We start from the raw sequence: 26,731 nt of genomic DNA on the forward strand, positions 1-26,731 counted from the left end.
CAGCCTGACCAACGTGGTGAAACATCATCTCTACTAAAAATACAAAAATTAGCCGGGTGTGGTGGCGGGTGCCTGTAATCCCAGCTACTCGAGAGGCTGAGGGAGGAGAATCCCTTGAACCCAGGAGGTGAGGATGCAGTGAGTAGAGATTGCGCCACTGCACTGCAGCCTGGGTGACAGAGCGAGACTCTGTCTCAAAAAAAAAAAAAAAAAAAATGCTTTCAGTGGAAATGCATTTAACCAGAACAGACCGTATCCAGGGAAAGTTTTTTCCCTTAGATTTCTCAGTCTTGGCTGCGCATCAGAATTACTCCAGGAGCTTTAAGAAATCCTAATATTCAGACCATACCCCAGACCGATTAGGCCAAATCCTCCGAAGTGGGAACCCAGGCACTGGTATGTCAGCTCTTAGGTGATTTCAACATGCAGCTACAGTTGAGAACCACCCGTCAAAACACATACCATTTGACCAGGCATGGTGTCTCACGCCTGTAATCCCAACACTTTGGGAGGCTGGGGAGGGAGGATTACTTGGGCCCCAGGAGTTTGAGACCAGCCTGGGCAACATGGCAAGAGCCCCATCCCTAGAAAAAAGGTTTGAAAAATTAGCCATGTGCAGTTGTGTGCACCTGTGGTCTCAGGAGGCTGAGGCAGGAGAATCTCTTAAGCCTGGGAGGTCAAGGCTGCAGTGAGCCATGTTCAGGCCACTGCATGCCAGCCTGGGCGACAGAGCAAGATGGCATCTCCAGAAACAAACAAACAGGTATCATTTGGCATTTTAATACCTTTTCATATTGAATGTGAGCCACACCTGCATTATAAGTATACATGTGTTCACCTTTCCATTCTCTACAGTGTAAATTATCTCTAGGTTACCATCTTCCATCTAAAATGGAGGCAGACTCTCTGGCTTACTAGGTTGTGGATTAAGCAATAAAGTGATGCTTCTTTCCAATTATTTTCTTTGTTGCTGGTGACCTGAGTTAAAAAGGTGCCTCCTTGTCAGGCGCGGTGGCTCATGCCTGTAATCTCAGCACTTTGGGAGGCCAAGGCGGGCGGATCACCTGAGGTAAGGAGTTCGAGACCAGCCTGACCAATATGATGAAACCCCGTCTCTACTAAAAATACAAAAGTTAGCCAGGCATGGTGGCATGCGCTTGTAGTCTCAGCTACTTGGGAGGCTGAGACAAAAGAATTGCTTCAACCCGGGAGGCGGAGGTTGCAGTGAGCTGAGATCACACCACTGCACTCCAGCCTGGGCAACAAGAGCAAAACTCTGTCTCAAAAAAAAAAAAAAAAGGTGCCTCTTCAAGTCCTCAGCACAATTTCCATCAGACTGAACTGCAGGTCCTGAACTGTCTGGCCAGCTTGACTGTGAAGACGGCACTGGGGTTAGTGCCTTCCTATGTCACAGCGACAGTATTGCACATTAGGAAATTCAACTGTGACAATGCCTCTCAAGGGGAGGCAGCAACACTAGCTTCTAAACGAGGCCTCAACCCTCTCATCCACGCAGCCAGAGATCTCCTGAGCTAAGACAAGCCTCCAATGTCTGTGACTGCCACCTTCGGTGACAGCATCACTTCAAGAGCCCACAACTCTCATGCTTACTTCTAATAAAGGGAACACATGATCATCTCGGCCTAGAGAAAGCAGAGGCAGACATAAGTTGCTAAGTAAAGATACTTTGTTTGGTCCAGGTGCAGTGGCTCATACCTGTAATCCCAGTACTTTGTGAGGCTAAGGTGAGAGCATCGCTTGAGCCCAGGAGTTCGAGACCAGTCTGGGCAACATGGCAAAACCCCGTCTCCCCTAAAAATATAATAATTAGGCCAGGTGCAGTAGCTCACACCTGTAATCCCAGCACTTTGGGAGGCCGAGGCAGGCAGATCACCTGAGGTCAGGAGTTACAGACCAGCCTGGCCAACATGGCAAAACCCCATCTCTACTAAAAATACAAAAATTAGCCAGATGTGGTGGCACACGCCTGTAATCCTAGCTACTCGAGAGGCAAAGGCAGGAGAATCGGTTGAACCCAGGAGGCAGAGGTTATAGTGAGCCGAGATCGTGCCACTGCACTCCAGCCTGGGCAACAGAGTGAGACTCCATCTCAAAAAAAAAAGAAAAAAAAATATATATATATATATATAACATATACGTGTGTGTGTATATATATATGTATCATATATATGTGTGTGTGCCTGTGTGTGTGAAATTAGCATGGCATGGTGGCACATGCCTGTAGTCCCAGCTACTCGGGAAGCTGAGGTGGAAGGATCACTTGAGCCCAGGAGGTCAAGGCTGCAGTGAGCTGAGATAGCACCACTGCACTCCAGCCTGGGCAACAGAGCAAGACCCTGTCTCAAAAAACAAAAAAGATATTTTTTTTGCTTTGAAAAACCAATCTAAAAAACTAACCTATTTAGATATCAAATTGTATATGAAATAAAATCTCAACTCTCTTTTTAGAATAAATAGATCCACAAAAATGCTAAGGAAATAAACTACAACATTAACGAGGGTTACTTCTGGTGGGAAGATGATGGGTGATTCCCACCTTTTTCACTGTTACTAACAGAATAAGCATCGTTACCTTTAAAATCAGAAAACAAACACAACTACCTTCCAAAGTTTAATCAATCAACTCCTTAGAAGTGAAATCTAACAATCACTTCAAATACTCTAAAATTCAACAGAGTAAAATCTCAAATTACTTTCTCATCTTCCTAATTCTTATTTAAAAGGAGTCCCTCCATGAAGTGTGTGAACTTTCACGAGGGTGCCAGGGAGGACTCACTGACTTTCACACCGGATAACGTTGAACTGTGCCAGTTTCAGAAACTCATCAAAAACAGGATTTACTATGTTAAAACATTCATGTCCCCAAGTTAAAAATGGATACTGAATACAACGGCATCCATATTTCTGGAAAAAAATCAGTACACATGTCACTTCTGTTATAGAAATCCATTTACAGTGTGTCCCACTCCATGGAAGCCCTGGTCTCAGGCACCTCCAGCTTTACCGTCTCCCTGCACACACCGGGGGCCTGGTTGGCTTCGAGCAGAAGCCGAAGTCCCATCAAGGGTCCAGACTTTCCGTGCCTCCTTTGTTTTCATCGAGTCTGGGCCGCTTTAGCTCTGGTGGACTGCCCTGAGCGTCTCCAGGCATCTCTGCAACATTAACAAACATAAGGTTGGCAAGTAAATGAAGAATTCTGGAAGTCAAGGGTTGACATTTACAGAATACAGAGCTAAGACACGGAACTGAGCTGCCTGACGAGATCCTATACTGATATAATGGAAGTTCTACAGAGTGGTTCTCAACCAGGGGCGATTTTGCCTCTCAAGGGACAGTGGGCAATGTCTAGTGGCATTTTAGAATGTCATGGGCAAGCTGGGCACGGTAGCTCACGCCTGTAATCGCAGCACTTTGGGATGCTGAGGCGGGTGGATCATTTGAGACCAGGAGTTCAAGACCAGCCTGGCCAACATGGTGAAACCCCGACTCTACTAAAAATACAAAAAATTACCCGGGTGTGATGGCGCATGCCTATAGTCCCAGCTACTCGGGAGGCCGAGGCAGGAGAATTGCTTGAACATGGGAGGTGGAGGTTGCAGTGAATCGAAATTGTGCCACTGCATTCCAGCCTGGGCGACAGAGCAAGACTGCATCTCAAAAAAAAGAAAAAAAAAATGTCATGGGCAAGAAGTGGCACCCAAGGATGCTGCTAAACATCCTATAATACACACGACAGTCCTCCACAACAAAGAATTACCTGGCCCAAAAGGTCAATAGTCATCAGGTGGAGAAACTTGATCTAGACAATCTCCTACTGAACCCACTCCCTGGCTCACCAGGATGCTCTCACTGGTCAGGTCCCTCCCTGTTGAGGCATAAACAGGCAGCCAGTGGGTTTAAACAATGGTTCCAATCAGATGCATCCTTGCTGTCTCAGAACTGACTTAAAATTAGATGGCATTAATTTCCAAAAGAACAGAAGAAAAGATACTCTACCTTTAATTATATTAAACCAGTAACAGTATTACTTACCTGACTGAATTTCTTCTGTAGAAGGCGTGGAAATCACACTGGTTGGTACAGAACTTGGTGGGGTGTCTGTCTTTAAGGGTGTTAAGTTTATTCTCCTTGATTAAAAAAAAAAAAAGTAGAGGGGTGATGGCTCATTAGTGTCACGGGAATTGTTTATGTATGATACCAACCTTCACAGCTACCAAAGGAAATACTTCAATTTTCAGCTGAACATACGGTTCAAGGCATTAAATAGTAAGATGTGCCCACTTGTTTAATAACTGAGGATTACATTCATGCATTAAGTTAAACCATCACATTTATAATCGTCAACTTAAACCATAACCAGTCATCGAAAAGTTTCAAAACCTGTGTTCTGTTCATTACCCATGTTCTTGTGAACACTCTGCTGGCTGCTGTAAAAGGCAGTCAGATATGGTTTCTATATATGGAAAGCGCCAAAACACAGGTAATACTTTTCTAAAAACCAGAGTGTTGGGCCGGGCAACGCCTGTAGTCCCAGCACTTTGGGGGGCTGAGGCGGGCAGATCACTTGAGGTCAGGAGTTTTCGACCAGCTTGACCAACGTGGCGAAACCCCATCTCTACTAAAAACGCAAAAAGTCAGCCAGGCATGGTGGCGCATGCCTGTAATCCCAGCTACCTGAGAGGCTGAGGTAGGAGAATCACTTGAACCCAGAAGGCGGAGGTTGCAGTGAGCAGAGAGCATGCCATCACACTCCAGCCTGGGCAACAGAGCAAGACCCTGTCTCAAATGAATAAACAAATAAATAAAAACCCAGAGTCTTAATTTTCAACAACTATTCTTGTTTGCAAAAGATTACACCTTCAAGAAGCTTGGTAAATAATTCAGAAGAAATCAAGGGGGGAAAATAATTTAATACCAAAAATAGTTCAAGGAATACCTTCCGTCACATAAAAACAAATAGAAAAATTGTAAAATACATTGCTAATCTGCAGAAAGAAATGAAAGATTTTAAGAGGGCGTTAAAGCCAGCAACCCATACACATATTATGAACTTGCCAAAGACCTGTTGGCGCAGGAGAGGCTGAGAGGCACAGGGCGCTTCTGTCCAGCTGGCCATCCCCAGCACTCCCCTCTGCATCCCCCTTCCCAGCCCTCCTCCTGACTCAGTTTATGGGAAGGTTGGGGGCAGAGGGCTTGGTAGAGAAGGAACTATACAGGATCAGAGGGGTAACTGGACATCAGCTGCAGGGGAAGGATGAAAACGGGAGGCTGTGCTGCCTGACGGCAGAAGGATGTGCTAAGTGGCTCTGTATCCAGTAGGAGTGGCAGACACAGGCGTGCGTGCCAGCCACACTGACGTAAGCAGGGAAGAAATGACTCTGCACCTCCTGGGGATTATTTGTTATCAGATCAGGACCCCCGTTTCTCACCGACCAGGCTGCTGGAGACATCAAACGTGGTCTCAGGAAGACACTCCTGGAATTGCCTACATCCTGGGCAGAACAGCATAAATAAAAAATGGGACCTGCTTCCTGTCCGTGGGGGCTCACAACCAGCAGGGGAAACTGAAGCATCAAAGCACCTGCTATGGAATCTGATGTGTGGTGACAAGGGAAAGGCTGAAGGGCCACAAAGACTGCAAACAGAGAGGGTACATTCAAATGGGTCTTTCAGGAGACTCCTGGCATCACCAAGAGGAAGAGATGTCCCGGGCTTCCCCAGAGAAGGGAAGGACAGAGGCCTCAAAGGGCAGAGTGTGCTCTGGGAAGATGACATTCAGGACTAGGCTAGAGATGAAGGCCACAGACGCAGGAGAGAGAGTGGCCATAGTCCTGGATGACAGGCTGCAGCCAAATCACAGTCTGTGTGTGTGCATAGGAGCCTGGGCTTTATCTGACAGGCAGGAACTGGAGGAACAAACAGAGGCCTCTATGTAAGAAATGACACTCTCGGATTTGAAGTTAAGAATCTCTGTGGCAACCTACTGGCATGAAGCATTCGCCACCTGAAATTTCACCTGCAGCAGAGTGGGAGCATTCTGTTTGCCTTTTGTGTTTCATTTTGCAGTGACATCTTGTTCTAACAAGTTCTTACCGGGGTGTTGTCTTGCTCCAGGCTTGCAGTGTGTTCAGAGTGACCCTCCGGGATGGGTGGGCTTTTGTGTTTTGACTACTGGACTGCAGGGTCTTCTCCTCCGAAGGCCCCAGCAAGGGGCTTTTGACAGCAGGACTGATGGAGGGAGGGTCCCTGATGGCTGCTGGGGCTGGGGCCTGTCTGGCCTGAGGCGGGGTCGTGCCAGGGCTGCTGGGGTCTTGGTTTCTGCTGGCTGGGGTTCCCTCTACCGGTCTGGGTCCTGGCGAAGACCCTCGATGTGTCTGACTCTTGGTTTTCTTTGCTGTATCAGGAGTTCTCATGCTCAAAACTGGCTTCTCTTTCAAAGGAATTCCAAGTTCATCTTTCTCAAATGTCACAAATGAGCAGTAACCGTCCGTGGAAGAAATGGCCAGGAAGGCGCCATCGCTGGACCTTCGTCCCCAAAACAGGGAAAAGTTACAGACCTTACCAACACTCTCACATCTAGTTAGAAGAGGGAAGTTCGAGCAAAATCACAAGCTTGTTTGAAGGCAAAAACCAGGGAAAAGATACGACTGGAAAAGAGCGTGTGATAGCGACTCACTCGTGCAGTTTCATCGCGATTTGCTGAGTCGCTGCAACCTATCTGTGCTACTAGCAACTTTCACTTGAATAGGCTGGGTGCGGTGGCTCACGCCTGTAATCCCAGCACTTTGGGAGGCCAAGGCAGGTGGATCATTTGAGGTCAGGAGTTCGAGACCAGCCTGGCCAACATGGTGAAACCCTGTCTCTACTACAAATACAAAAAAAATTAGCCAGGCATGGTGGTGGGTGCCTGTAAATCCCAGCTATTCGGGAGGCTGAGGCAGGAGAATTGCTTGAACCCAGGAGGCAGAGGTTGTAGTGAGCCAAGATCGTTCCACTGCACTCCAGCCTGGGTGACAGAATGAGACTCCGTTTCAAAAAAAATAACCTCACACTGGGCCAAGCAGGCCACGGGGGCTGAACTGGGGACTGAAAGGTGGCAGAAGGGCATTGCTGAGTGACATCTTCTACACAGGCCCAGCTTGGGGCACTTCCCTGTCCTGGGCAGCAGGGGCATGCAGGGAAGGGCTTCCTCCCAGAGGGCCTCAGGAGTCCCCAAATGGCTAAGGAGTCTACAAGGCCTCCCCTCAGTTTATTAGAGTCCAGTTAACCCCACAAGGCAATCTCAATGCCATCAAAACCCACCACTGTGAAAATAAGAAGCAAGTATTGTGGCAAACTAGAAATGGCTTTCCTTTTAATGTTGATTCCTTTAAAAAACAAAATTGGGGCCGGGCGTGGTGGCTCACGCCTGTAATCCCAGCACTTTGGGAGGCTGAGGCAGGAGGATCGCTTGAGCCCAGGAGTTTGAGACCAGCCTGGCCAACAGGGCGAAACCCCATCTCTACTAAAACCACAAGAATTAGCCAGGTGCAGTGGTGCACACCTATAATCCCAGCTACTTGGGAAGCTGAGGCATGAAAATCACTTGAACCTGGAAGGTGGAGGTTGCAGTGAAACGAGATCACACCACTGCACTCCAGCCTGGGTGACAGAGTGATACTCGGTCTCAAAAAAATAAATAAGAAACAAACTTGGTGAATATGTCCCCCAAAGCCATCTTTAGTAATGAAATGCTCCCTAATCCCGGGGTGTCTTCCAGGATACGGCCACGGTCTCCTTCACTCACTCTCCTTCATTAGCAGCCACTCACCATGAAATGTCACTGAGGGTGTGGTAATGTATATTAGACACGTAACCGAAAGGGAAGGACTGTTGGGTGTCATACAGAAGCACGGAGTCCTCCGAGGCCACAGCAAACACCAGGCGGTAGGGCAGGCTCATCAGCTCCACACCTGGGGGTCGGGGACAGAGATAAAGTAAAACCGCAGAAACAAGGCTTCTGACCGGGTGCAATGGCTCACACCTAGAATCCCAGCACTTTGGGAGGCCGAGCCGGGTGGATCACTTGAGCTCAGGAGTTTGAGACCTGCCTAAGCAACATGGCAAAACCCCGTCTCTATTAAAAATACAAAAATTAGCCGGGCGTGGGGGTGTGTGCCCGTAGTACCAACTACTCAGGAGGCTGAGACGGGAGAATTGCTTGAACCCAGGAGGCGGAGGTTGCAGTGAGCTGAGATTGCACCACCATACTCCAGCCTGGGCAGCAGAGGAAGACTCTGTCTCAAAAAAAAAAAAAGAAATTTATAAGAATAAAAATATATCCAGCATCCACTAAGGTAAAATTCAGTGTCTGGTATCTAATCAAAAAGTACCAGGCAAACAAAAACAGGAAGATATGACCCACAATGAGGAGAAAAAAAATCAAAACCAATCTGTATACAAGGACATTAAAAGAGCTATTATAACTGCATTCTATATGCTTAAGAAGCAAGAGGAAACTGAGGCGGGTGGATCACCTGGGGTCAGGAGTTCGAAACCAGCCTGGTCAACATGGCAAAACCCTACCTCTACTAAAAATAAAAAAAGTAGCTGGGTGTGGTGGCGCACGCCTGTAATCCCGGCTACTTGGGAGGCTGAGGTGGGAGATTCACTTGAACCTGGGAGGCGAAGGTTGCAGCGAGCTGAGATTATACCACTGCATTCCAGCCTGGGCAACAGAGCAAGACTCCTTCTCAAAAAAAAAAAAAAAAAAGCAAGCAAGCAGCAAGAGGAAAAATGGAGCATGGAGAGGCACAGAATATATAAGGAAAACCCAAAGTGAACCTCTAGAGATGAGAACCACAATGACGAAAAACACACTGGACGGGACCAAGGGCAGAGCATGCAGGAGACAGGGTTAGCAAACTCAAAACACAGCTATCGAGACTTCCAAAATCAAACACTGGAAGAAGAAAAAAACAAAAAAAGGAAGCAGTATCAAAGGCCAGGAACTAATTTCAAAGGACCTAATACGATACATGTGTAATGGGAGTATTTGAATAAGAGAAGGGAATAACAGAAATAATATTTGAAGGAAAAACGGCTGAAACTTCCCAAATGTAATAAATGTAATAAAAACTATAAACTGATAGATCTACGAAGTTGAATGAACCCCAAGCACAAGAAAACAAAGAAAATGGCTGGGCGTGGGGGCTCACGCCTATAATCCCAGTACTTTGGGAGGCCAAGGTGGGTGGATCACTTGAGGTCAGTAGTTCGAGACCAGCCTGGCCAACATGGCAAAATCCCGTCTCTACTAAAAATACAAAAATTAGCTGGGTGTGGTGGCATGTGCCTGTAATCCCAGCTACTCTGGAGGATAGGAGGGAGAATCCCTTGAACCTGGGAGGCAGAGGTTGCAGTGAGCCAAGATTGCACCACTGCACTCCAGCCTGGGCGACAGAGCAAGACCCCATCTCAAAAAAAAAAAAAAGAAAAGAAAAAAAGAAAATTGATAGTGAGAGACATAGACAAACAAAAGGAGTACGTCTATTCCTTTTAAAGTGCCTTAGGCAAGAAAATATATCCTGAAGAAAGAAAAAAAAAAACTGACATGTATTTTGATAACCCCAGTCTTTGCTCCAGCTTTTAAAAATAACTAAACCGGGCCAGGCACAGGGGCTCACACTTGTAATCCCAGCACTTTGGGAGGCCGAGGCAGGTGGATCACTTGAGTCCAGGAGTTCAAGACCAGCCTTGGCAACATGGTGAAACGCTGTCGCTACCAAAAATACAAAAATTAACCAGTCTCATAACCTGGTCTCAAAATAAATAAATAAATAGATTTAAATGTAAAAATAAAATATTTTAAAAATACTGAACTGAACCAAACCCAGATACCCACCTTTCCCCAAAAGACAGAATCCGAATCTCCACCCCACTCTGGTGACCTGTTTCGGAGAGAAAACATAATACACCCCTGAGGCTCTGAGGATACCTGTTTCCACCACTGGCCTCAGTTCAAAGTAGACCGGACAGCAGCGAACAGCAAGAGTGGCTTTTCCAGGACACGGAAGATGAGCGATGGGCCTAATGGATTAATCGCAGTGTTAGGAAAAGGCACTGTGACTCAGCAAAAGCAAAAATAAAAGGTAAACATTTTGGCAGGGTGCGGTGGCTCATGCCTATAATCCCAGCACTTTGGGAGGAGGAGGCAGGCGGATCACCTGAGGTCAGGAGTTCAAGACCAGCCTGAGCTGGGATTACAGGTGCCCGCCACCAAAAAAAAAAAAAAAAAAAAAAAAAATACAAGCTGGGTGCAGTGACTCATGCCTGTATTCCCAGTACTTTGGGAGGCCGAGGCAAGCAGACCACTTGAGGTCAGCAGTTTGAAACCAACCTGGCCAACATGGTGCAACCCCATCTCTACTAAAAATACAAAAATTAACTGGGGGTGGTGGCGGGCACCTGTAATCCCAGCTACTCGAGAGGCTGAGGCAGGAGAATCACTTGAACCCGGGAGGCAGAGGTTGCAGTGAGCAGAGATCGCACCATTGCACTCCAGCCTGGGCGACAAGAGTGAAACTCCGTCTAAAAAAAACATAAACATTTCAAACATTTCCTTGACTGCATACCTTCTAAGATTCTTCCTGGAGAAAACATAAGTGGTATTCATTACATTTTCACCAGATTCCACACATCCAGCTGGGGAACAGGGAAGGGAGGGAGAGGAAAGAAAAGTCACTGTTTCAGCAAACTGTTCACCAACAGAAACACAAGAGCCTTCAGTTCCGGTTTTCAAAATAGTTCCCCCTGAAGCTATAGTCTCTGGACAATGTTGTGACTGAGCACAAAAACAAATATTCTGGCACTGTCTGTTCTCAGCCCTTACTCCAGTTCTACCTACCTGTCATCTCCACCTACCTGTGGGCAATCCCCAGGGATCTGGTTCTGATCTTGGGCCGGGAGAACATAGCGAGCCTTTGCCATAGGGCACCTTTGAGCCTCCAGGCAATTCCTTGATTGAAGCACCATGACTAGATTCAGCTGCCCAGGCTCCTTTCTCCCTAGGACCCTCATCTCTATTTCCTGGATTCCAGCCTTGGATGCCATCCACAGGCTGAGACTCGCCTTTCCTCAACTTCCCTATCCAGCCATGAGGCTGCCAGGAGACCTTGCCCTCTGCTGAAACCTCCAGCCTCCTTCAGAACCTGACTTCGCTCCGGGGAACAGTCCCCATCTGAGAGCTCTTCTCCACTCACCCCCTGCTGTACTCAAAACAGTTCAGCCCTGTCAGAGTGACCATCATACACTGCTGCTCTTGGAAACATCTCCCTATTTTATGCTATTTCTGATACATATACACACACATAACTTTACATATGACTGTTTCATATCCACCAGGGAGGGCAGTAGACAGTATCAATAGTCTTTTTTTTTATTATTGTTAATACATTCTACATAGCTGCCCTCTTTTTTTTTTCTTTTGAGACGGAGTCTTGCTCTGTCACCCAGGCTGGAGTGCAGTGGCATGATCTTGGCTCACTGCAACCTCCACCTCCCAGGTTCAAACAATTCTCCTGCCTCAGCCTCCTGAGTAGCTGGGATTACAGGTGCCTGCCACAATGCCCGGCTAATTTTTGTATTTTTAGTAGAGATGGGGTTTCACCATGTTGGCCAGGGTGGTCTCGAACTCCTGACCTCAAGTGATCTGCCCTCCTCCGCCTCCCAAAGTGCTGGGATTACAGGCATGAGTCACAGGCCCCTCTTTTCATGCCACTCCATTCTTCCATCCCCAAGAAATCCATTTTAACATTCAACAAACCATTATGTCATCTGTATATTTCCTCCATGCTCACATAATCATTATAATCAGTTATAACTCAATCACATGTATACCTCTATGATGTTTTTTATTGAGTCCATTTGTTTTACAAAACAGGGTATTATTGACACTTCTCCTTATTTTGCTTGTTTCAATCAACTACTCATGAAAGTTAACTTGCATAGCACTGATGCATTATTTTTTTGTAGCTGCATAATATTTACTGCAAGGTTCATTCACCCAACCTCTGTTAATGAGTATTTTTTTTTTTTTTGCTTTTGGTTTTTTACCACTATAAACAATGCTTGCGATAAGCATCCTTGAACATATACTTTTTTTTTTTTTGAGACAGAGTCTCACTCTGTTGCCCAGGCTGGAGTGCAGTGGCTTGATCTTGGCTCACTGCAACCTCTGCTTCCTGGGTTGGAGCGATTCTCCTGCCTCAGCCTCCCGAGTAGCTGGGATTACAGGAGCACATCACCACGTCTGGCTAATTTTTGTATTTTTGGTAGAGACAGGGTTTTGCCATGTTGGCCAGACTGGTCTTGAACTCCAGACCTCAGGTGATCCACCCACCTTGGCCACCACACCCAGCCGGTTTCTAGTCTTAATTGGGTCTTCTCCATTTCTAGAATGTCCTCCTATATTTCCTTACAAGAGTTTTCTATTTTTACCTTTTGTGCTTAAGTACTGAATTCACCTGGAATTTATTTTTTACATCTAGGCAAGGGGTCCAGTTTTACCTTCTTCCACATAGCTGGCTACCCCAGCACTGCTCACTCAATAATAGAGTCCTCCCTTTGCAAGATCCACCTCTTGTACAACACGGTGGTTACGGTTCATAACAATGTATTGTATTCCTGAAAAATGCTAAGAGAGTAGATATAAAGTGTTCAAACCACAGAAATCCTAATTATGTGAGACCATGCTATGCTAATTAGCTAGATTTAGTCATTCCACAATATACATATACTTCAAAACATCATGTCGTACACAACTACATACAATCTCATCTGTCAATTAAAAAAAAAAAAAAAAAAAGATGGGCCAGGCGTGGTGGCTCATGCCTGTAATCCCAGCACTTTGGGAGGCCGAGGAGGGCAGATCATGAGGTCAGGAGATCGAGACCATCCTGGCTAACATGGTGAAACCCCGTCTCTACTAAAAATACAAAAAATTAGCCGGGCAAGGTGGCGGGCGCCTGTAGTCCCAGCTACGCAGGAGGCTGAGGCAGGAGAATGGCATGAACCCCCGGGGGGCGGAGCCTGCACTGAGCCGAGATCACGCCACTGCACTCTAGCCTCGGCGACAGCGAGACTCTGTCCCAAAAAAAAAAAAAAAAAAAAAGGATGCGGCCAGGTGCAGTGGCTCATGCCTGTAATCCCAGCACATTGGGAGGCTGAGGCAGGTGGATCACCTGAGGTCAGAAGTTTGAGACCACCCTGGCCAACATGGTAAAACCTCATCTGTACTAAAAATACAAAAATTAGCTGGGCATGGTGGCGGGCGCCTGTAATCCCAGCTACTTGGGAGGCTGAGGCAGAAGAATCACTTGAACTCAGGAGATGGAGGTTGCAGTAAGCCAAGATCACACCAACGCTCTCAAGCCTGGGCGACAAGGGTGAAACTCTCTCAAAAAAAAGAGGAATAGGTCTTTGTCCAACCTCAACACTTCCCAACCTTCTTAATGACATATTCTTGTCCTATCTGCCTTCAGTGTCTAATTCTCTTGAGAATTATTTAAGTAACATACAATTAATTACAAATAAATAATAGATTTTTTTCCACTGTAATAGCACCTGAGGTCATATACTAAATCGCCTTATATCCTGAGATCTTTTTCTGGATTCCGTGTTCTGGTCCACTAATCTATTTGTTTGGTCCTATAGCAACACCATATTGATTGGATAAAAGTAGTGTTATAGGATCTTCTGACATGTGTTGAGGCAAATGCCCTCCCAAGTATCACTGGTTTTTTTTCATACTTCCTGGGCTATTCTTCAGCATTTATTCTACTAAACAAAGCTGAGATTTCATCCAATTAAAAAAAAAAACTTTAATGCAATTCTAACTGGAAATGAAATTAGTATGTTAATTGTTAGAACATAATATATCTTTCCATTTGTTCAGAACTTGCTTTATAACCTTCAATAAGACCTTCTAGACTTCTCCATAAAGGTGCAGTCCCTTTCTTATTAAATTTACTTCTGCCTGGGTGTGGTGGCTCACACCTGTAATCCCAGCTCTTTGGGAGGCCAAGACAGAAGGGGTGCTTGAGCCCAGGAGTTTAAGACCAGCCTGGGCAACATAGCAAGACTGTGTCTCTACAAAAAAATAAGAAAATTAGCTAGGCATGGTGCTACACGCCTGTGGTCCCAGCTACTAGGGAGGCTGAGATGGGAGGATTCCCTGAACTCAGGAGATCAAGGCTGATGCAGTGGGCCATGATCACACCACTGTACTCCAGCCTGGGTGATGGAGTGAGACCCTGTCTCAAAAAATAAATAGATAAATAAATTTACTCTATGTATCTGGCAGGCTTTGCACTACTATGAATGAAATATTTCTCTTCCTTCCATTTCTAAGTACTCACTGCCAATATAGACAAAAGATACGAATTTTTATATACTTTACAATATCCAGCCATCTTATCAAATTCTTTTTAAAATTCTAATACTATTTTTAAAATCTCTTGGATTTTCTAGAAATACAATCCTATTGCAGTTTTTTATCTGTTCTTTTCCAATCTTTGTAATTTCATTTTCCTGTTTTTCCCACACTTACTAACACCACAAAGAACAATAACGTTGATAACAGACATCCGTTTGCTACTTGATTTTAATTGAAAATATTTATAGAGTGGCCACTTAGTAAAGGATTTGCTACTGGGGCTGGGCGCAGTGGCTCACACCTGTAACCTGTAAGACCATCACTTTGGTAGGCCAAGGTAGGCAGATCACCTGAGGTCAGGAGTTTGGGACCAGCCTGGCCAACATGGCGAAACCCCGTCTCTACTAAAAATACAAAAATTACCTGGTCGTGGTGGCAGGCGCCTGTAATCTCAGCTATTCAGGAGGCTGAGGCAGGAGAATTGCTTGAATCCAGGAGGTGGAGGCTACAGTGAGCCAAGATGGTGCCACTGCACTCCAGACTGGGTGACAGTGAGACTGTTTAAAAAAAAAAAAAAAGGCCAGCGCGATGTCTCACACCTGTAATCCCAGCAATTTGGGAGGCCAAGGCAGGCGGATCACCTGAGGTCCGGAGTTCGAGACCAGACTGACCAACATGGAGAAACCCCATCTCTACTAAAAACACAAAATTAGCTTGGCGTGGTGGCGCATGCCTGTAATCCCAGCTACTCCGGAGGCTGAGGCAGGAGAATGGCTTGAACCCGGGAGGTGGAGGTTGCTGTGAGCTGAGATCGTGCCATTGCACTCCAGCCTGGGCAACAAGAGTGAAACTCTATCTCAAAATAAATAAATAAATAAATAAATAAATAAATAAATAAATAAAAATTTTTTTAAAAAAAAGGCTGGGCATGGTGGCTCACGCCTGTAATCCCAGCACTTTGGGAGGCTGACGCAGGAGGATCACAAGGTCAGGAGTTCGAGACCAGCCTGACCAACATGGTGAAACCCCATCTCTACTAAAAATACAAAAATTAGCCGGGAGTGGTGGCACACACCTGTAATCCCAGCTACTCAGGAGGCTGAGGCAGGAGAATCGCTTGAACCTGGGAGGCGGAGGCTGCAGTGGTGAGCTGAGATCACAGCACTGCACTCCAGCTGGGCAACAGAGTGAAACTCCGTCTCAAAACAAACAAACAAACAAAAAAAAGGATTTATTACTGGGTTTAGTGAATAACTTTTAATAAATGTTTAGTAACTAACTTTAGTAAATATGACCTAAACAACTACTTATTCTTGGGCCTGAGACTTCTTGAGCCAAAGTGTCATTTGCACATGTTCCACAGTGTTCTTTAAAGCCCCACCCACACAGCTGCATGTGTGATTCACGCCCTTCTCAGGCCCTCCCTGGCTCAGCTGGGATGGGACTCAGTGGCAAACCTGGCCAGTGCCCTCCCGTTTGGACCAACCCTGGGCTATGTTGTCATCTTTATGCACAGGATGGTCCTGGAGCCATGGCAATGAGCAGACATTCTCCTCTGAGAACACTGTGGCCACAATACTGCCTAGCCTTATCTTGCTGGGCTGAGCCCCTTGCCTTCCTAGGGACATAGGGACAATAAACCTATCTAGTCCTTGCTACTTGGCTGACCTTTTGATTTTGACCACTGCTGCTTCCACAAGTTTGTCCATGAGTCTAATCCTGTTCACAAATGCGCTTCTTTATTGAGGAGAATAAAAACAATAAAGGAGCTTTATCTTTGGCTTTAGCACTACGACTTCCATATACATGCTAATGAATGAAAAAGCATTCATTAAAAGGTTTAAATAGTAAAGTTTCTTTTTTTTTTTTTTTGAGATAAGATATCACTCTGTCGCCCAGGCTGGAGTACAGTGGTGTGATCTCAGCTCACTGCACCCTCCCAGGTTCAAGCGATTCTCCTGCCTCAGTCTCCCAAGTAGCTGGGATTACAGGTATGCGCCACCACACCCAGTTAAGTTTTGTATTTTTAGTAGAGACGGGGTTTCACCATGTTGGCCAGGCTGGTCATGAACTCTTGACTTCAAGTGATCCGCCTGCCTCGGCCTCCCAAACTGCTGGGATTACACGTGTGAGCCACTGTGCCCAGCCAAAAGTTAAATTTATCTAAGAGAAAATGCCTATCATTTTAATCTCATAACTCCCAAACTTTTCTGCACATTAGAATCACTGGGAAATCTTTTTAAAATTCCAAAAGCCAGGCCACCCAGACCAATTACACTACAATCTCTAGGGGTGGGACACAGGCGCCAACGTGTTTTTTGAAGCTCTCCTGGAGGTTCCAATGGGCAGGTAAGTCGGGGTCCCCCACTCTAATCAGCATTCACTGAGCTGATAAGCAGCAGCGTAAAACAGGAGCAGACATCCCCACTCGGCCATCATTCCCTTAAATCCAAAGCTATGAAACACACCTGGCGTGAGGAGCAAAGATCCGTCAGGAGTGAAACTCAGTCTACGGAAGAAAGACTTCATGCTGTCGTCGTGAAACATCCGGTAGCTTCTTGCCTGTTGCACACAAAATTTATTTTTATTATTTTGTTTGTTTGTTTTCTACACACAAAGTTTAAACATTTTTCCAAATCTTTGCACTCACAATAAAGGCTTCCCAACTGCTGTATGTGCCTATGGTTTTCTTTATGTAGTGTCATTTATTGTTGACATAATCATAAATGAAACTGAAACCTACTACAAATCAAATAATTGTGCAACACCGCAAGGGTAAACATTCATGACCACACATTTTTGTTAGGTAAAGCTATACGTATGTATGTGTGTTTTATGTGGTTCTAAAATTATTTTTAAAAACTCTTAAGAACACAAACCACAGGGTCAACAGTGGCATATCTGGGGCCTGAGACTGGCAGACAGTGGGAAGATGACCAGGAGACCTCTGCTTTCTATCTATGTGGATTCATTAGAATTTCCAACTGAATGCACTCTTTAGAGACAGAGTCTCGCTCTGTCACCCAGGCTAGAGTGCAGTGGCGCAATCATAGGTCACTGCAACCTAGAACTTCTGGGCTCAAAGTAATCCTCCCGTCTCAGCCTCCTGAGTAGCTGGGACTATAGGCACATGCCACCACATCCAGCTATTAATAAATGCACCCTTTAAAAAAAGAAAATAGTGGATTATTAAACTGGTAATCATTAATCTTTTAAAACAACATTTCTTTAACACCTGTCTGGGACAGTTTTTACTACTATTTATAAACATCAAGCATTTGCCAGACATGGGGGCTCACACCTGTAGTCCCAGCACTTTGCGAGGCCGAGGCAGGCGGATCACTTGAGTTCAGGAGTTCGAGACCAGCCTGGCCAACATAGCAAAACCCCATCTCTACTAAAAAATACAAAAATTATCTGAGTGTGGTGGCACACTCCTGTAATCCCAGCTTCTCAGGAGGCTGAGGCAGGAGAACCGCTTGAACCCAGGAAGCAAAGGTTGTAGTGAGCCAAGATCGTGCCACTGCACTCCAGCCTGGGTGACAGAGCCAGACACTGTCTCAACAAACAAACAAGCATTTAATTCTTAAGAACACAAGGAAGCAGGCATTACTATTCATATATATATGTAATAGATATATTTTTATATATATAAAATGTAAAATAAATAATATAAAAATATATATTATATATAATATAAATATATAACATATAAAAGTATATATTATATATAATATATATAAAATATATATATATATACACTTTTTTTTTGAGACAAAGTTTCGCTCTTGTTGCCCAGGCTGGAGTGCAAATGGCGCAATCTCGGCTCACCGCAAACTCCACCTCCCAGGTTCCAGTGATTCTCCTGCCTCAGCCACTGGAGTAGCTGGGACTACAGGTGTGCACCACTATGCCCAGCAAATTTCTGTATTTTTAGTAGAGACAGGGTTTCACCGTGTTAGCCAGGCTAGTCTCGAACTCCTGACCTCAGGTGATCTGCCCACCTCTGCCTCCCAAAGCGCTGGGATTACAGGCGTGAGCCACCGTGCCCAGCAAGCATTACTATTCTTACTTCACAGGTGTGACCTCTCAGTGCCTGTCAGCGCCCAGCCCACACCGCCTTACCCTGGTTCCTTGGATGCATTTGCACCACGTCCCCGGGTGGAGCCAGTAACCAGCTTGCTCTCCTGCACCTCGCTGCCTGCCTCAGTAGCCTTGATTCCTTTACAAATAGGGTCCTATTTTCATTTGCCAATTCTTTGAAAGTCAAAATCCTTCCTGTTCCTAAATACCAGTGTTTTGGCTGGGTCTCTGCTGTCTGCTAGCAAAACTCTCTACCTACCTGCCAAGATAGTAAACTGCCTGCTGCCAGACAGATCCAACGCTCGACCTGCCTGTCTTCTGTTGCCTCATGTAGGGATCTTCCCAGATCAGTAGTGACCAGCCCTTGCTACACTTGAGAATCACGGAGGCCCTGCTTACCTCCAGCCAAGTGAATCACGCCACTCAGGCTGGGGCCAAGGCATCCGTATTTTTATTTTTATTTATTTATTTTGAGACTGAGTTTCGCTCTTGTCACCCAGGCTGGAGTGCAATGGTGCAATTTCAGCTCACTGCAACCTCCACCTCCCAGGTTCGAGCAATTCTCCTGCCTCAGCCTCCTGAATAGCTGGGATTACAGGCATGCACCCGGCTAATTTTATATTTCTTGTAGAGACAGGGTTTCACCATGTTGGCCAGGCTGGTCCCAAACTCCTGACCTCAGGTGATCCACCTGCCTCAGCCTCCCAAAGTGCTGGGATTACAGGCATGAGCCATCGTGCCCAGCCTTACGTCATTTTATTTTTGAAATAGAGTCTCGCTCTGTCGCCCAGGCTAGAGTGCAGTGGCATGATCTCAGCTCACGGCTGAGACCTCCGCCTCTCAGGTTCAAGTGATTCTCATGCCTCAGCCTCCCGAGTAGCTGGGATTACAGGCATGCACCACCACACCTGGCTAATTTTTGTAATTCACTGAGATGGGGTTTGGCCATGTTAGCCAGGCTGGTCTCAAACTCCTGACCTCAAGTGATCCGCCCACCTCAGTCTCCCAAAGTGCTGGGATTCCAGTCATGAGCCACCGTGCCCAGCCAGCACCCATATTTGTAATTCTTCCCAGGTGATTCCACGGTGCAGCCAGGGTTGAAAACCACTGTCCTGTCCTCCATCAGTGGCTCTACCCTGGTCTCCAGATGTCCCCATTTCCATACAGACTAGCCCACCACAGTAACCGAGACTTGACTGTCCAAAAGGAAGCCTTATTGTAGTTCTGGAATTGGCTCCTTGAGGCCAGTGATTTGGCTGCAAAGGTATGGGAGGAGCTCATGACTTCCTAAGTCTCAGTTAAAGCGCTGCTGAAAAAGAACGGCAAAATATTTTATACCTCTCCTTCAGCCCCTATTCCAGACAGCATCTTCGAAACATTGAAAGCCACACGCTTCTTCTGTATACTGTACACTCGCAGCACCCTGAAGAAAGAACACGTCTGATTTACCACTTCTAGTAAATGAATTATGCTTCACACAGAAACCACTTATTACCAACAGCCTATTACCACCTCAACAATTTTCAGCCTGCAAAAGCTTTTACCAATGATATTCACAACGGGGTAATTAAGAAGGAAGCAAGTATTAACAACCTAAAGGATATTACAGGCCAGGCGCGGTGGCTCACGCCTGTAATCCCTACACTTTGGGAAGCGGAGGTGGGTGAATCACTTGAGGTCAGGAGTTCGAGACCAGCCTGGCCAACATGGTGAAACCCCGTCTCTACCAAAAATACAAAAAATTAGCCGGGTGTGGTCATGGGCGCCTGTAATCCCTGCTACTCGGGAGGTTGAGGCTGAACAATCACTTGAACCCGGGAGGAAGAGGTTGCAGTAAGGTGAGATAGTGCCACTGCACTCCAGCCTGGGCAACAGAGCAAGATTCTGTCTCAAAAAAAAAAAATTTTTTTTGATAAGTCACATTACTCCCACTAGCTAATCAGATTGTTTTACTGATGACTGTCTGAATAAAACACACTTGTCAGAAAATAAATGGCATTTAGAATACAATAGGAGATTCTATGAAAAATAAACACTAACTCCTCCATACCACTTTTATTCCAAGGCCATCTTATATTCAATTTGTTTTAATTAAAAGTAGTTAGATAAATATTCAAAAGGACTATTCAGTAACATAGGAGGCACTCCTCATTTTTTTAACTCTTTGTTCCAGCAATACAATTAAATGCAATTATGCCAGTAAACACAACAACAAGACTTCTTTTCAGAAAGGACAAAAATAGTTTATTTTTATATCCATTTAAATGGAGTCATTAAAATCACTGGGCTGGGCGAGGTGGCTCACACCTATAATCCCAGCACTTTGGGAGGCTGAAGCGGGCAGGTCACCTGAGGTCAGGAGTTTGAGACCAGCATCGTCAATATGGTGAAACTCTGTCTCTACTAAAAATACAAAAATTAGCCAGGCATGGTGGCACACACTTGTAATCCCAGCTACTCAGGAGGATGAGGCAGGAGAATCGCTTGAACCCAGGAGGTGGAGGTTATAGTAAGCCGAGATCGCACCACTGCATTCCAGCCAGAGTGACAGAGTGAGACTCTGTCTCAAAAAACAATTTAAAAAAATAAAAATCACTGTAGCACACCTGTAATCTTAGCACTTTGGGTGGCCAAGGCAGACAGATGGCTTGAGCTCAACAGATTGCGACCAGCCTGGGCAACACAGCAAAATCCCATCTTTACAAAAAAATATAAAAATTAGCCGGCTGTGGTGGTGCACACCTGTAGTCCCAGTTACTTGGGGGGCTGAAGCACGAGGATTGCTTGAGCCCAGGAGGTCAAAGCTGTGACTGCACAGTGAGCTGTGACTGTACCACTGCACTCCAGCCTGGGTGACAGAGTGAGCCCCTCTCTCAAAAAAAAAAAAAAAATAGTAATAAAGATTTACCAAGTTCAGGGCCGGGCATGGTGGCTCATGCCTGTAATCTCAGCACATTGGCCAAGGCAGGCAGATCATTTGAGGTTAGGAGTTTGAGAACAGCCTGACCAACATGATGAAACTCTGTCTCTACTAAAAATACAAAAATTAACCGGGCATGGTGGCATGTGCCTGTAATCCCAGTTGAGACAGGAGAATCGCTTGAAACCAGGAGGCAGAGGTTGCAGTGAGCTGAGATTGTGAGATTGCGCCACAACACCTGCCTGGGTGACAGAGTGAGACTCTGTCTAAAAAAAAAAGATTTACTAAGTACAAACTTCATTTAAGGCACTTGTCCTAATTAATTTCCAATTTCTGATTATGTTGTAAGAATGAGTATGAAAACAAGAACAAAAGAATCAAAGCTAGACTATGATAAACCTTGGTTAAGTTGCGATAAATACCTCTCTTCAGAAAATTCCAAGTAAATACAAAGAAATTCCAAGTAAATGCCAAAGCTGAATTTACCTGTCACAGCTCAGAGTAGCAACATATTGACCCAAAGGGTCCCAGGTTACTCCTTGGACATAACTTTTATGTTCATTAAAAATTGATATCTTTTGTCCTACAAAAAAAACACACACATACGCACCAAAACAGCATTACCAAAACCTATTTGAGCCCAAATAGTATAAACTATGACTTAAATATTATTCCCTTTACCATGCATCACTCAGCAGGCAGTAAGTGAGAGTCTCTGTACTAAACCCTGTGTCAGGCTCTGGGGTCACAAAGATGACTTCATGCAGTCCCCACCCTCAAGGAGCTCACAGATCAGACAGACCCATCAACAGGCAAGCATCACACATGTGGACCGGGGGAGAGGAGCTGACAGCACAGGGCAGAGGGTCTGAGAAGATCTAAGTTCAACTCCCCAGGTCAGGCAGGATGAAGAGGAGATGAAGGGTGGAAGAAGTTATTGTCAGGGAATTCCCGGGTTAAGACAGCTTAGCGAAGTGAATATGGAGCAGGGAGAGGTTGCTGAGAACTGCTAATGGGTACAGAGGAGGGCCAAGAACAGAAGATAAGGAGGAAAGGAGAAGTATTACAGAGACCTTGTGTGTAAGGAAAAGGCTGTGAGTATTTGAGCTGAGAAGTTGTCTGCATTTTAAAGGTGAAACAGGTTTAGGAGATGACAAAGAGGGTCGCTAGTTGGGAGGTGACCAAGTAGACCAGGAGAGAGATGAGGAGGGCCCAGAGAAGACAATGCGAACAGGGATGGAAAAGGGACTTCGGGGAAAATATTTAGCACACAGAGATCGCCTGCATAAAAAGACAAGAGAGTTATGAAGCCTTGGCCATTCCTTTTTTTTGAGACAGGGTGTGGTTCTGTTGCCCCAGGCTGGAGTGCAGTGGCGCCGTCAGAGCTCACTGCAGCCTCAACTTCCCAGGCTCAAGAGACTCAGCAGCCTTAGTAGCTGGGACTATAGGCATGTACTACCACACCCAGCTAATTTTTGTATTTTTTTGGTAGAGAGAGGGTTTTGCCATGTTGCCCATGCTGGTCTTTAACTCCTAGGCTTGAGCAATCCTCCCAAAGTGCTGGGATTACAGGCGTGAGCCACTGTGCCTGACAAGCCACTCTTTTTTTTTTTTTTTTTTTGAAGTTTTTGGTGAGGTTCAGTAACAACCCATCACACTTATGATAAAACCTAAAATCCCTGCCAGGCGCAATGGCTCATGCCTATAATCCCAGCACTGTGGGAGGCTGACGCAGGCAGATCGCTTCAAGTCAGGAGTTTGAGACCAGCCTGGCCAACATGGGGAAACCCCGTCTCTACTAAAAATACAAAAATTAGCTGGGAGTGGTGGCGGGCACCTGTAATCCCAGCTACTTTGAGGGCTGAGGCAGGAGAATTGTTGAACCCGGGAGGCAGAGGTTGCAGTGAGCCGAGATCGCACCACTGCCCTCCAGCCTGGGCGACTGAGGGAGACTCCATCTAAAAAAAAAAAAACAAAAAAAAAAACAAAAAAACACACAAAACAAGACAGGATGGAGGATGGAGGATGGAGGATGGCTTGGCTGGACAGCATGGAACTAAAAAGAGCAAAAATTTTTATAGACTGGATGAGAACTGGGCTGACACGGTGCTGCGAGGGCAGCCAACAACTGCCCTACCCAGGTACTTGAGTTGTAGAATTGGCAGGAAGAGATTTGGGAGAAAACAAAGTTTGACTAAAGGATGGCAGGGGAGAAAAATGATTAGGAGTTGCCACTACTTGCTTTTGGCATTTCACAGCTATTTTTACACCACTATAACTTTTCACATGTCCACTGTCTCCCCAACTGGAGAACAGAATGTCCCTGGCTTTCCCTGATCTTCTAAAATGGAAACTTGATCCCACCTACCCCATCAACTAGCATGCAACGCCCTATAAATTATAAGTGACTTGTTAATCTTCCCGAGATCCTAACCTCCATAAAGGCAGGGCCCGGGCCTGTCATCTTATCTGCTGGCCCCACCACGTGGGATTTGCCTGGCCTCAGCATCAGTAACTTGCAGCACCACTGCTAAGCCTCTTGCCCTCTGACAATCCATGGCATATGGGACTAACCCCTATCCTGTTGAGCCAACCACCTAATTTAGTTCACTAAAACAATTTTTTGTGTTGCTTTTAAAGTTAAAGCAAGTAGGCCGGGTGTGGTGGCTCATGCCTCTAATCCCAGCACTTTGGGAGGCCGAGGCGGGTGGATCACCTGAGGTCGGGAGATTGAGACCAGACTGGCCAACGGTGAAACCCCGTCTCTGTTAATGATACAAAAATTAGCCAGGTGTGGTGGCAGACACCTGTAGTCCAGCTACTCGGGATGCTGAGGCAGGAGAATCGCTTGAACCCGGGAGGTGGAGATTTCAGTGAGCCAAAATTGTGACATTGCATTCCAACCTGGACAAGAGCAAAACTTCATCTCCAAAAAAATAAAAATAAAAGATAAAGTTAAAGCAAGTTAGGGCCAGGGGTGGTGGTTCATGCCTATAATTCCAGCACTTTGGGAGGCTGAGATGGGCAGATCACCTGAGGTTAGGAGTTTGAGACCAGCCTGGCCAACATGATGAAACTCCGTCTCTACTAAAAATACAAAAATTAACTGGGTGTGGGGGTGCATGCCTGTAGTCCCAGCTACTTGGGAGGCTGAGGCAGGAGGATTGCTTGAACCTAGGAGGCAGAGGTTGCAGTGAACCAAGATCGCACCACTGCACTCCAGCCTGGGCGGCAGAGCAAGATCCTGTCTCCAAAAAAAAAAAAAAGTTAAAGCAAGTTAGACTTTTAGGCTTTTATAGATGCTTAGAATATTTCTTCCTGCTAGTAACAAAAATATATCATTTACCTTTACTGACATCCCATATGATGGCTGTGTTATCCACAGAGGCAGAAGCCATTAAATTCCCATCAGTTGCCCAGCAAATATCATACACATCTTCTAAGTGGCCCCTAGAATCCAAAAACAAAGAGGAAAACTGCAATTACTCCCCAAGTATAGCAGCTTAGGACTGTAATCTCAGCACTTTGGGAGGCCAAGGTAGACAGACTGCCTGTGGTCAGGAGTTCAAGGCCAGCCTGGCTAACACGGTAAAACCCCATTTCTACTCAAAATACAAAAATCAGCCAGGTGCGGTGGCTCACGCCTGTAATCCCAGCACTTTGGGATTACGAGGCAGGCAGATCACAAGGTCAGGAGATTGAGACCATCCTGGCCAACATGGTGAAACCACGTCTCTACTAAAATACAAAAAATTAGCCAGGCGTGGTGGTGCACACCTGCAGACCCAGCTACTCAAGAGGCTGAGGCAGGGGAGTCGCTTGAACCTGGAAGGCGGAGATTGCAGTGAGCCAAGATCGCGCCACTACACTCCAGCCTGGCGACAGAGTGAGACTCCGTCTCAAAAAAAAAAAATTAGCCAAAAAAAAAAAAAAAATAGCCAGGCGTGGACTACAGGCACACCTGTAGTCCCTGCTACTTGGGGGCTGAGGCAGGAGAATCCCCTGAACGCAGGAGGCAGAGATTGCAGTGAGCCGAGACCATGCCACTGCACTCCAGCCTGTGCAACAGAGTGAGACTCCATCTCAAAACAAAACAAAACAAAAAGCAATTATTAACTCAAAAAGGGACAAGTTATCAAAAATAAGGGCAAGCTCCAGAACTAAGCATTAAAATGAGATTCCAAAATTTCCACTGGCACTATATTAGCTATAGCTGTAAAAAACTACTTTCAAGGACAGCTAGATCTGACCGGTCACGGTGGCTCACACCTGTAATCCCAGCACTTTGGGAGGCCAAGGTGGGCGGATCACCTGAGGTCAGGAGTTTGAGATCAGCCTGACCAACATGGAGAAACCCCGTCTCTACTAAAAATACAAAAAAGTTAGCTGGGCATAGTGGTGCATGCCTGTAATCCCAGCTACTCGGGAGGCTGAGGTAGGAGAATCGCTTGAACCCAGGAGGCAGAGGTTGCGGTGAGCCAAGATCATGCCATTGCACTCCAGCCTGGTCAACAAGAGCGAAACTCCATCTCAAAAAAAAAAAAAGGATAGTTGTATCTTTAAAATTGAATACTTTTTCTAAGAAAAATTTATAGCAGGAACTAAGAAAATCCATTTTAATTATGCTTTCATCCTTTAAAACTATTGTCTTAGGACTGTTTCACATAAATAACACTTCTAAATTAGACCAGCCTGGGCAACATAGTGAGACCCTGTCTCCACAAAAAATTTAAAAATTAGCAGGGCACGGTAGCATGCACCTGTAGTCCCAGCTATTTGGGAGGTGAGAGGACCACTTGAGCCTGGGAAGTCAAGGCTGCAGTGTACTGTGATCACAGTACAGCACTCCAGCCTGGGCGACAATGAGACCCTATCTCAAAAGAAAAGAAAAAAAAAAAGTCAAAAGGTATATTCCATTTAATGCACTCATCGTAAAGAGAGATCACTGCCACGGTCCCTCCCAAGTTACCGCAGAGTCTTCACAACCGTCCAGTTCTCCTTGTTCAGCTGGGCCTCGTCCTCATCCTGAAAAGCTATCTGCTCCGGTTCCTTGTTATCATTCACCTTCCACAACAGGATGACAGCATCTGCGGGGCGATTCAGTAACAGTGATCCACGCTTCACCCACACTCCTTCATGTCAGGATTTTTCTTTTCTTTTTTTTTTTTTTTTTTGAGATGGAGTCTCACCCTGTCACCCAGGCTGGAGTGCAGTGGCGCGATCTTGGCTCACTGCAACCTCTGCCTCCCGGGACCATCCTGGCTAACTGTCTCTACTAGAAATACAAAAAAATT

At 45.8% G+C, this 26,731-nt stretch overlaps 1 protein-coding gene across 2 annotated transcripts in view; it reads right to left on the minus strand.

Annotated features, from left to right (window-relative positions):
- Window positions 1–199: 199 nt before the first annotated feature.
- The window catches only part of CHAF1B (chromatin assembly factor 1 subunit B), a 35,412-nt gene continuing 8,880 nt past the window's right edge, over window positions 200–26,731 (minus strand). For both annotated transcript variants that reach the window (XM_058427374.1, XM_032174373.2), the window contains 11 exons: window positions 26,407–26,524; window positions 24,784–24,887; window positions 21,924–22,020; window positions 19,856–19,940; window positions 16,903–16,996; window positions 10,635–10,704; window positions 9,998–10,089; window positions 7,832–7,973; window positions 6,115–6,546; window positions 4,054–4,148; window positions 200–3,173 (listed from right to left, as the gene is read on the minus strand). In XM_058427374.1, the coding sequence (XP_058283357.1) occupies window positions 3,082–3,173; window positions 4,054–4,148; window positions 6,115–6,546; window positions 7,832–7,973; window positions 9,998–10,089; window positions 10,635–10,704; window positions 16,903–16,996; window positions 19,856–19,940; window positions 21,924–22,020; window positions 24,784–24,887; window positions 26,407–26,524 (1,421 nt within the window). In that variant the 3' untranslated portion in view covers window positions 200–3,081. The remainder of the gene's footprint in view (window positions 3,174–4,053; window positions 4,149–6,114; window positions 6,547–7,831; window positions 7,974–9,997; window positions 10,090–10,634; window positions 10,705–16,902; window positions 16,997–19,855; window positions 19,941–21,923; window positions 22,021–24,783; window positions 24,888–26,406; window positions 26,525–26,731) is intronic.

The sequence above is a fragment of the Hylobates moloch genome, unplaced genomic scaffold (genome assembly GCF_009828535.3).
Source record: "Hylobates moloch isolate HMO894 unplaced genomic scaffold, HMol_V3 SCAFFOLD_14, whole genome shotgun sequence".
Lineage (NCBI taxonomy): Eukaryota > Metazoa > Chordata > Mammalia > Primates > Hylobatidae > Hylobates > Hylobates moloch.